The sequence below is a fragment of the Pelophylax lessonae genome (genome assembly GCF_965119305.1).
Source record: "Pelophylax lessonae genome assembly, chromosome: 2".
NCBI lineage: Eukaryota > Metazoa > Chordata > Amphibia > Anura > Ranidae > Pelophylax > Pelophylax lessonae.
Genome location: NC_138769.1, coordinates 213,128,494 through 213,140,667, shown reverse-complemented (window position 1 = coordinate 213,140,667; position 12,174 = coordinate 213,128,494). Strand labels below are relative to the sequence as shown.

Sequence of the window (12,174 nt, the reverse complement as noted above, 5' to 3'; positions counted from 1 at the left end):
CACCCACTGGTGTCAGTAGTTTTTATTTTTTGGTATTTTAATTGTATTATTTTTTATCATTTTATTTTATTTTTTTACAATGTCACTGACTATTACTCTGTCCATCAGAAAAGAAAGGAGCTGGTAAATTACATATTTACTGATCCCTTCATGGTTCTCTATTGTGACACATCCCCTGCAGCAGAGGGAAGGGAGCACAGTGGGGGGCCAGCACAGTAGGGGGGGGGACCAGGGGAGCGCATACAGAGGACCAATCTCCTCCATTTTCCTCCTGCAGCTACAGGAGGAAAAAGGAGGACAGGGATTTCTCTACATGCTGCCCCCCGCTGCCCCTCCTATCGAGGTGTACAGGGGGGCAGCACAGGCTCGGTTGCAATTGCAACCCCTGTAGTTACACCCCTGAATGGGGATACAACTATCTGCTATTTGCTTAGTTATTTTATGTCAGTTGTCTCAAACTTTGATTTTATTAATTCAGGAATTCTAGGTGGCAAATATTTGGAAAGATGTCGTGTTAAGAAACCAGGGCAGGAATTATTCAAGAGTGAGATGTCTGAATACTTCAATGCTGCAGATCTGTTTGTTGGAGCCAGGGTTAACTTTAACGGACACAAGTTTATCTTGACTGATGCAGATGAATATGTGTTCGACTATATGGAGAAGCATGTGCACGAGGTACAGTATATGGATAAATGATTTGATTTTGTAGAGTATAACATTATGCTTATTGTTCTATAGGTTTTAGATCTGTTTGATGATGAATATCACCATTCATGTAACTGTAAAGGAAGGAGGAAACTAGGAAGGTGGACGTAGGATATTAATATAATTTAGTTCACCTGTTCCACCTCTTAAAATAAGTGTAAATCCTAATTGAATTACGTTTATTTTGCAAAAGCACTTTTTATGAATAATAATAATTGCCTTTTTAAAAATATATTACTTGCATCTTTTTAGATTTATTGTTGCATCTCAGTGATGCTGATATTGTGAATCCTCTTTGCAGCCACTTTCTTTCTATATAGGTACAATCTACCAATGGCTGCTTGGTATTTACAAGGTGGGTTTCCTGATAGTGCCAATAGTGGACCATGCTTTTGCAATGTGTGTTAAAATAGTCACTTGTAGTCCCCATCAGAAGCCTTTGCGACAGGTTGACTCTGGGTTTACAGCTGGGAGACAGATGCAGAACATTGTCACCCTATTACAGAAAATTCTCGAAAAAGAACTTCATGGCAGCATCACCAGGTATTGTTTTAGGTTTTAAAGCCCAAAAAATTTTGCTTACATTTGGATACATTAGGGAAGGATTAAAACCTCTCTCAGATTGTTTTTGCCATCTATGTACCACTAAGGGGAATTCTCTCATTTCCTATCTTGGAGACCCAACTTTGTCCCCACTAGAATCTTTTCCCTACCTCTTGCTCCCAGGGCACCTCTAAAACTAAGGATTTACCCTTATTTGTCTCTTGGTGACAATGGTCAATGGACAAATAGAGAGGATGAATCCCCCCAGCAAGGACACAGACAGCAATAATAATAGAGTATCTAAATCTTCCCCCTGCTATCCCTGCCAGCATGTGGGCGGAAATCACTGACATTAAAGCGATATTAAACCTAAAACTAAAAATGTAATATATTGCAGGTTACCAATCATTAGATGTGGTGGGGGTATTAGTACTTTTTAGGCTTTTTTTTCTTCTGTTTTCCCATAGGGATCTTGCCAGTAACACACCTCCTGTATTAGACTCCATTCTAGATGAATGAGAACATGGGGCACATTTGAACAACAGCCTTGTCAGTCTGGAGTGAGGGGAGTGTAAGGCTCCTTTCACACTTGTTCGACTCCAAAGTTGCGCCGACTTTGGATTGCAACTTTGGTGCAATTTTGATGCAACTTTGATGCAACTTTGGATAAGTGCAACTTGGATATGACTTTGGCTTTGACCAGTTTTAATGGACAACTGTTGCACACAAGTTGCATTGTATAACATTCAGGTATGACTTTCATGCAACTTCTGAGGGTTAACATTGAAATCTATGGCCCTTAAGTTGCATGAAAGTTGGACCAAAGTAGGGCATGAACTACTTTGAAGTTGCTGCAACTTTAAGTTGCGCATATATGAATGGGTATCATTGGAAAACATGGGGAACGACATGTTGTGCAACTCTGATGTCCAAAGTTGCATGACAAGTTGCACAAGTGTGAAAGGGGCCTTAGATGGACTGGCAGATTTAAATATAGTAACAAATTAAAGCTGAACTCCAGCAAACACATTATAACCAGTTACAGCAAACATTTTTCTCATTTTGGGATAAATGTTTTACATGAATAAATAAAAGCTGATCATTTTAAGCACATCTGTTAGCGTTAAATGGTTTGTCTAATCCCTGTAACTACAAGAGAGCTTTGATAGAAAAACAACAGACTTACTGGCTGGATCACCAGGTGAAAATAGAAGAAAGGCTAAAAAAAGGAAACTAACACAGACATCACACCAAAGAAACAGTAAGCTGCAATATAATAAATGTTTGCTTTTGGGTTTAATACTGCTTTAAGCAGTGTAGTACCCTCCTAGGTAGGTGCTAGGAAAGAGCATATGGGTGGCCCTGTCTGCATATCAGGGGGCCCTGATCATGTAGTTAGGCTGTCACATGATTCCAGGTGTGACCTGCTGAGCCTGGGGAGTCTCCCCACTGTTTCCAATGAGGGCTCTTATTGGACAGTGGAGGAAACCTAGCCAATAGAACACCAGGGCTTATGGCTATCTCAGTGGGTGGAGTTTGCCACAATGCACCCTGGGATGGGCTATAAGTCTGAGGGGAGCATATGACAGGGCATCTTTGGTGGGAAGCAGAGTCCCAGGAGGAGGGTGACGGCTGTCTCTCCTCCTATCAGCGCGAGTGAGGGTGTCCTGGGCAGTCGGCCTAGAGGACGAAGGTTGAGCTGAGCTGCAGACAGGGATCCAGTGTGCCGTGGACCAAGTGGAGCTGCTGGGCAGAGGTTTCCAAGAAAACAGTATCGTGAGTATGCGAGACCGCCCAGGGGTCTGCCTAGGAGAGGGGACCACTCCAGAAGGTCAGAGGGATCTGGGAGCCAGCTAACCTGTGGAGAAGGCTTAGAGAAAGGGGCTGCCAGTGTCTAAGCCCTGAAGATAAGTGAGGGAAAGAGGGTGCCAGTGTGGGCCCTGAAGTGTCTAGCAGCGCAGCAGTAGTACAAGTAGCTACCTCAGCAAGGGGTGCTTAAGGGAGCTCAAGAGGACTTCTTTATGTGACAAAGCGGTTCAAAGTCAGTTTGGAGTTAACAGGCGGCAAGCCAGCGTTAACCAGCGTCAACCAGCGTTGACCGGCATTTAGCCAGCGTCAAGTCAGCGCCAAACGGCATTTTCAGTTGTCCCTAGCAAATTATGCATAGTTGAGCCAAAGGAGTATCCCACTCATTCCCTTCTCCCATCCAAATTCTCAATAAATACAAAAAACCTGGACTGGACTGGTAATTGTCTCAGTGCTCACACTTGGAGAAACATGCTCAAAGGTACTTTTGTTGCACCCGGTGACCCAGGGGGACCCATATCCAGCAAAACTGCTGTGAATCCTGCTACAGCAGTAAATCCAAGAACTAAAACATCTAGCTCCTGGGCTACTGATCTTGCCACACAGCACTCAATAGGTGAAATTGTTGCAGATCACGACTCAGGTGATCACGACCTATGGTGATCTGTTGTTGGCTTTAATCAGCCAGCTATAGTTCACGATTCAAAGTGATCTATTGCTGCACAGCTACATAGGGAATCTAGATCAAGTCTCCACTGTCCAGATCCAGCCCCCCCCCCCATAGAAGCATATTACTCCTATGGTGATCTGTTGCTGGCTTCAATCAGCCAGCTATAATTCACGATTAGAAGTGATCTATTGCCGCACAGCTACATAGGGGATCTAGATCAAGTCTCCACTGTCCAGATCCAGGCACCCCTCCCACCCCCCCCCCAAAAAAAAACAATATTTTACATCATATACATATTTTGTCTGAGTTCCAAACAATATCGCCAATTTGTGTTTACTGAGTGGGTGGCAAATGCTCACATAAGTGAGTACAATGAGTAGCAATCACAAACCTGTTAAAAAGCTGCCATCATGCTAATTCGTGTCCTTGCCAACCCAACCTGCTTTATCTGAATGTTTTGCTAACAAATATAAAGCTTGTCCTAAAGTAAAATGCAAACCTTTACCTTGAGCTTTACTCAAGGTGTAATTTTATTCTAAAATGACATTCCTTTTAAGATATCCTTTTAATCAGCAAGCTTTGAAGGTTAAATTTTGAGGTACATATCTGTGTCTGTGTTAATTATGTAAAAGCTGAGTTGGGAAGAATCACAGAAAAATTCATTCTTTTCAAATGTTTTACTGTTTCTAAATAAAAAATGTTATAAAATTAAAGCCCTATCTTTCCATTGTCCATTGAGACATTGTCAGAAAAAAAAGGCTCTGGGATTCAAGTGTGTTTTTGGGAAAAAAAGGGCTCAATGAGTCAAGTGGTTAATGAAAGCTGCAGATTTAAAATGATTGAAAATTACTTTTGAAATTACTTTAACATGTTGAAGCTTATATGAGATTTTATTAGATTTTAGTGATTGGGTTTATATTTACATTTGGGGTAAAACCAGAAGTGTATTATATGGTACTTTTGAGCTTTTAGTTATTGAAACCTAAGCCTAGGTTTATCTGCTTTACTAAGCAGTGTGGCCATGTGGCATAGCAGTTTTGAGCTGCTTGACTGATCAACTTATTCTATTAGTAGAGGGTCTGGAAGCTTAAGAGCCTGTAGTTAAGGCAAGGTTCTCATATTTTTCTTTTACTTTCACAGTTAGTATTTTGTTGTGCTTCTTCTACTGCAGGTCTAACAATGGCTGCTAGTATAGAGTAAAGTTGGGCATTTTTGGCACAGGTTTATTTGTACTTAAAGCCCAACTCCATCCAAAAATTACATTTTCCCCATTTCTCCCTTCCACCTCCCTTTAATATATCCTTCCCAGGGTAAAGATTTTCTCACCTGGGGAAGTCCGTTATAATCACCTGAGTCTGCCCAATCCAGGTCCCTCAGTGACGCTGTTCCCTTTGGCAGCGACCTCTAATCCTGGGCCACTTGTAAGCCTTGCCAGCCATTCCCTTTCCCTCCCATGGGTTCATTGTCATCCCTTGTCAGTATTCTAACATGACCCCAGCCAATGGAAATTTTCCGCATCACACAGACATTGATGTACACACCTAAAAGAAGGACCCCTCCAGGAAGTACATAGTTAAGACTCGACACTGGATGATCATGTATCCGCAGGTTCAGGTAAGTTAAAATGGGGTAAAGAGAGAGTTTTATTTGTCAATCCAATGATCAGATAGCAGGGAGAGGGAAGGAGGGCTGGGTGGGGGGGGGGGGGGTTACATTCATTCTGGAGTCTGGCTTTTTAGATTATAACAAGCCAAAAACTCTGTTTTTTGTTTTTTTTTGTTTTTTTTTGTTTAGTTGTAGCAGTTCTAATCCTTCCCCACTCTATCCAAAGCCCAAGTTTTGGCTTGACATACACTTTAGAGCAGTAGTAAACCCCAGCAGTTTAAAAAAACAAACAAACACAAATAACACACCTGGAAGGCAATTTTATAATGTGCCAGTATGCATTGCATGTCGCCGCTGACAGGGCTTCCATCTTCCCCCGGTCTTTCTACTGGATTTGCAGACTCCGGCGGTATGAGTGGCAGGGGCCGTGATGATGTCACTCCCAGTCATGCACGTGGGAGCCCTCGGCTCCAGCACAAAGCTCTGAAGGTTCGGCACAGTATGCGGGAGCCCTCGGCTCCAGCACAAAGCTCTGAATGTCTGGCACACTATGCGGGAGTCCTCGGCTCCAGCACAAAGCTCTGAAGGTTCGGCACAGTATGCGGAAGCCCTCGGCTCCAGCACAAAGCTCTGAAGGTTCGGCACAGTATGCAGGAGCCCTCGGCTCCAGCACAAAGCTCTGAAGGTGTGGCACGGTATGCGGGAGCCCTCGGCTCCAGCACAAAGCTCTGAAGGTCTGGCACAGTATGCGGGAGCCCTCGGCTTCAGCACAAAGCTCTGAGGGTCTGGCACAGTATCTCGGACCTTCAAAGCGCATGCATCGCTGACGTAACCAGCTGCATCCAAAGTGAATATCACCTAAACAGTGCACGTTTATGAGATATTTGTTTTACCTACAGTACAGATAAGCCTTATTATATCACAAATCACAAAACAAACTTTACTACCTCTTTAAACAGGACTTGTTTTTGTGTACAGTAGATTTACACTGAACCAGTCAAAGCTTACATAGAGATTGTTTCTCCAAAATTCCTTGTCAGAATGTTTATACTGCTCTGAATATAATAGTGTCTATTTATGTCAATAAGCAAAGATCTGTGCGGAAGGAGAATCTCCACTTATTTCCACAAATCAATATGTAGCGAATTCTTTTTATCGATTAATTTCTTTTTAAAAGCATATACCAATCTTAGTGAAAACAGTCTACAGTATGGAATATATAAGACATATTTATTCACGAGACATGTAATCACGATAAATGATCAGACTTGAGATGACACAAAAAGAGAACATTACATAAAATATGAACTTCAAACAATAAATGCAATGTGATTTGTAGCTCAATAATGAAAGTAAAAATAAAGCAAGATTACATTTTCTCTAGGTATAGTATAAACCATAAATGAATGTTCTATATAATCAGACCACAATTGTCTGCGCAATGCACAGTCTGATAGTCACTCCACTGCAGATGAAGCGAGAATAGGCTATGCAAAACGTGAGACAAATACGCCAATATGCGCTAAATCTGATATTAATAAAAAATGTTTAAAAAGCAAAAATCATCTCTTAGAGAAAAATATACATATGGTTTATACGGCTGGGATTGTACTCTCGTTACTGTTTAGCATGAAATGTAAAACATTTAAGGAAGTACATAAACTATATTGAATAATGATCAAATAAACAGCAAGGAATATTTACCATATTTAAAATGGCTGCTAGCTTAGAATGGTTGTTACCAGAGTCCTTAAGATGGCTTCCTTCCCAAGATGGTGGCCAGGTAGGGAGGAGTTTCGTTTGGCGTCCCTCAAAGTTTCAGATACATGATGGAGCAAAGTGGAGTCTGTATAGATGAGTCTATGCATGGCTGTAGTAGCTTGTGTATTGTATGTGTGAGGTATGTTGGGCAAATGTCATGTGTGATGTGTCCCCCTCTCATCTGAGTTTTCCTTTTTATATGGTATAGAACAAAGGACTATTAAAATTACCATAAGTTAAACCCAGAGGGAGTAACATGATCCCCATTGGTTGGAACATCTTATTCATTAACTGGTGATGTCATTGGGTGACACCTCTTGGTTGACCAGTATATTAAAATTAAATGATGATTTCTCCATTTAAGAATATCATAAAATAACATAAAATGTATCCATACTCTCATCTATTACATGTCCATTTAATATCCATCATGTATCTAAATAAAGATTAAATCTGGTAAGACCATTTTAATATTTAATATATCTTATTTAATATATATATCTATATATATTGAAAATGACTTTTTAACCTAAGACTTCAATTAGTAGTAGTCAGTCACCAGAGATGGCAGCATTGTGTTGCTCTTAGGTTCAGTATGACAGCATTATTTACCTACAAATAAACTTTGAACCTTATTTTGACAAAGAGCTTACCATCTCAGACTTTCTAGAGTCTAGCAAGGTTAAAAAATGTTTTATGATACTTTCTCACTTACAAAGGATTAACATGAAGTCTTTCTAAACATGCAGTGATGAGTCATCAAAATCTGTTAAAACTTTTCCTTTAGCAAGGATGAAACAATTATAATATATAACGGTTTTCTACATATCTATGTATGTTAGTTCATATATATTTCATTGTTAATATTCTTTTTTATATATAAGATTATAACGTATCTGTAAATCTTATTTTTAAATGGGTCCAAACACAGAAAATACTAACTAAGGTTTATGATCCCACACACAGATAAGATACCTTGGTATAGCGTCTTAGACTTATCTAAGGAAAGTCAACAGACTATTTATTTATTACCTTAGGTCAACACAGCATGTTTGGGGTAAACCTGTTGAATAGGCACTTTTTGTTAAAGGATATTTAACCTTTCAGTAACCTAACAAAAATTGATGTCATTGCTTCATATTTCTATATAGAACAAAATATAACATTTCATTTTCTTCTTATTTAATCTCCCCAAATAAGCCTGACATCCTGTTATAAATCAGTATTATTGCGTCGGTTAAAGCTGAAAGCATCCACAATATTCATCTTTCTACTGCTTTTCTGAACTATGGTATATTTTGAGGTTGGTGAAGCAACAAACTTGGACCACAAATTGGGCCCTATAATCAATTTTGGCTTCTTAAAGATCACAAATGCGCAACATTCTATTAAATGATATCGGGCTTCATGTGTTTTTGGCGAGGCATAAAATAGCTGCAAAGTGACAATTGGCTTTATCGAGACAAATGGTCCAATTACATTGTCTTAAAGTATGACTAAAGGCAAAACTTTGTTTTAGTTTTGGAAAGAGTGGACATGGATTAAAACACCTATTAGGTTTTTATTGCTGTTTATGCCCCTGTTACGGAAATTCACACTCTCTTTTTGTCCTGTTTAGCATTATCATTAAAAGTGATACATTTTGGGTTGTTCCCAGAAAAGAAATAGAGGGGGAATCTTCCACTAGGGAGTCGACACTTGTTCTGGTGACCTGGGAGTTCCCAAGGGATTCCCTTTGTTTTCAGGGATTTCCTCTTACTTCCTGTTTGGCCATTGGACAGTAATTGAAGGTAAATCTCCCCAATGGGACACAGATGGGAATAAAATGGACAGGGGCTGTGACCCTGCCCGTACGCTATCCAAAATGTAAAAAAAACATTTTGGCTTTAGTTCTACTTTAATGTCTTCATAATTCAGTTATGTTTATTGTTTTAGATAGTTGTACACTTGCAGTTGTATTAGTATAATGATAGCTTCACTTAAGTCAAATTAACATTAAAACCCAAAGCAGTATTTGTTTTTTTGCAACCACTTGATTTTAAACAAGCTTGCAAAAGGTACATATAGAGGATGATATTCAGATAAATATTTTAAATTGAGTTTATTGTTTTACTTACATGGGACAAAAATATGTGGTTCTGGCTAGCAAACTAAATTCTCTAAAATAAAATGAAAAAAGTCTAAAAACCATAGAGTTATGTTTAGGAAAAATGTTTAGCTATCACATAACTGATACTTGGTAATATGAGAGGTTAATACACCTCATAACCCAGGCATTCCACATAAACTCTTACCCAAGGCATTGACATTGGCTCCAATGCGACGTTTAAAAATAACCTCTCAAAATCCTAAACATCATTTAAAAGTTGAGCTTGGCTAGAAAGTTAACACGATAAGAAAAGTTTATGCGTTTTATCTTTAAAATATTCACAATCTATAAAAACATCACCAGGCAGTATACCAACACAACAGTAATAGTTATTTTCCAGTGACATTCCATGGTTTATTAATGCATTTTTCTGGCCAGGAACAGCTAATTTAATTCCATAACTCTTTTTTTAAAAACAGGCATTCATAATTCATACATTTATGCCTGCCATTTTGATATATCCTCAATTTTTTCAAAGTTACATGCTGTTTCATAAGCCTATTTTTTGTCTTTATGAATATACACAATAAGGAAAGAATCTTTTATATATACGGTAAATGTTTTGGTTTTACCATTATGAAGTATTATAGGCTGTTTCTGAAGGTTGTCTCTTTGTTTTGATGGAAGGCTTTTTGAGTGAGTGTGTGAACATCAAAACAGTTTGGTTGGTTATCGTGTACTCTTATTTAGAGCCTAAAATTGGCTGAACAGAAATGACAGATGAGAGCTTCATAGTATCCCCCAGACCAGTATGAAGTACTACCATTGATGGCTGGTGCTCAATAATTTGGGGGGGGGGGAGCAAACCAAATGACACCATCCCAGAGATGGGAGATGGACATAAATGCGGGGAACACCCCCCCTTCTGGAGATGGATGGTCTCCTTACGTTAGGAGGCAGATGTCCTGCCTAGGATGACTCCAATTCCCCCCCCTCCCCTGTCTGAGCTGGGGAGTGCTGGATAGCTGAGCCACTGTGGGTAAACCATTCATAGAGACAGTGGAGACTAGTGGGTCAGTCCGTTGGGCTTCTCCTCTGGCTGTGCGTCTCCTCCCTCCTCCTCCTTGGCCAATAAGATCGGTTCTCCTTTCGGCCAATCGCTAAACGGGTCTCAGGACCTGCTTCCTGATTAGCTGGGAGGAGAATCAGTGTGACAATAGCGAATATTCATTCACTATTGTCACACAACTGGGTGGGCTCAGGGTACAGTGCGCCCACCCTTTTTTGAGGCCGATTAGAGTCTCTGGCTCTAATCACATGCTTCAAAAGAAGGTACCCATTGGAATCCATGCGTCCGACGCCCCGCATGTGGATTAGGGGGCTGGACGCATGGATGGGGGGGGCGCAGCCCCTGCGCCCCTAATAGAAGGTCCGTCACTGAGTACTACACTGGTTGATATTGGGCAAACAGGCCTCTGGGTGGTGTTTTTTTTATACAAGCAGCTAGTGGAAGTATCACCTACATAACCCAATCTGGATAACTACATTGACAGTCTGATGGGCCATCATTTGAAATTAATCAGGATTGGGAGTCTGTTGAGATGGTTAAGGGCTCTAGAATTGTTTTTCCTATGAATACCTCTTAGTAGGTATCTGCTTCTCAAGGGTGGCAGTTGTGCAGCTGGAGTTTGTACCAAGGCATAGGCAGGTTGGGGTTTGGATATTCATGCAACCATGGTGTTTGAGTAAGAAAATTTTGACATTTGCGGATATACTGTATTTTTTCCACATGCCATTTCTGCTATACATCTTTCATAGATAAAGTGGTCAAGATACATAAAATGAAGCTCCAGTTTAATGTGGATGATTGTTTTAGATTTTGGGAAAGGGTTAGAATCTCTGCTATATACTGTGTGTATAGATATATATATATATATATATATATATATATATATATATATACTGTATATATATATATATATATATATATATATATATATATATACACAGCATCTCACAAAAGTGAGTGCACCCCTCACATTCCTGTAAATATTTTATTCTATCTTTTCATGTGACAACACTGAAGAGATTATGCTTTGCTACAATATAAAGTAGTGAGTAGTGAGTCCAGCTTGTATAATAGCATAAATTTGCTGTTATAATTTAACACCCAGCCATTAAAGTCTAAACCGCTGACAACAAAAGTGAGTACACCCCTAAGTGAAAATGTCCATATTGGGCCCAATTAGCAATTTTCGCTCCCTGGTGTCATGTGACTCGTTAGTGTTACAAGGTCTCAGGTGTGAATGGGGTACAGATGTTTTAAATTTGGTGTTATTGCTCTCACTCTCTCATGCTGGTCACTGGAAATTTAATGTGGCACCTCATGGCAAAGAACTCTCTGAGGATCTGAAAAAAGATTTCTTGCTCTACATAAAGATGGCCTAGGCTATCAGAAGATTGCCAAGACCCTGAAACTGAGCTGCATCACGGTGGCCAAGACCATACAGCGGTTTAACAGGGCAGGTTCCACTCAGAACAGGCCTTGCCATGGTCGACCAAAGAAGTTAAGTGCACGTGCTCAGCGTCATATCCAGAGGTTGTCTTTGTGAAATAGATGTATGAGTTCTGTCAGGATTGCTGCAGAGGTTGAAGGGGTGGGGGGGTCAACCTGTCAGTGGTCAGACCATACAACCCACACTGCATCAAATTGGTCTGCATAGCTGTCATCTCAGAAGGAAGCCTTTTCTAAAGATGATGCACAAGAAAGCCCGCAAACAGTTTGCTGAAGACAAGCAGACTTAGGAAATGGATTACTAGAACCATGTCCTGTGGTCTGATGAGACCAAGAAAAACGTATCTGGTTCAGATGGTGTCAAGCCTGTGTGGCGGCAACCAGGTGAGGCGTTCAAAGACAAGTGTGTCTTGCCTACAGTCAAGCATGGTGGTGGGAGTGTCATGGTCTGGGGCTGCATAAGTGCTGCCGACACTGGGG

At 40.3% G+C, this 12,174-nt stretch overlaps 2 protein-coding genes across 2 annotated transcripts in view; one reads left to right on the top strand and one right to left on the bottom strand.

Moving 5' to 3' along the window:
- KDM6A (lysine demethylase 6A) overlaps window positions 1-12,174 on the bottom strand; it is a 794,872-nt gene that overhangs the window by 690,309 nt on the left and 92,389 nt on the right. The window lies entirely within an intron of this gene.
- Window positions 1-12,174, top strand: part of EFHC2 (EF-hand domain containing 2) — a 149,965-nt gene that overhangs the window by 78,959 nt on the left and 58,832 nt on the right. Inside the window, exon 10 of the mRNA XM_082247559.1 lies at window positions 479-675. Coding sequence (XP_082103685.1) covers window positions 479-675 — 197 coding nt within the window. The remainder of the gene's footprint in view (window positions 1-478; window positions 676-12,174) is intronic.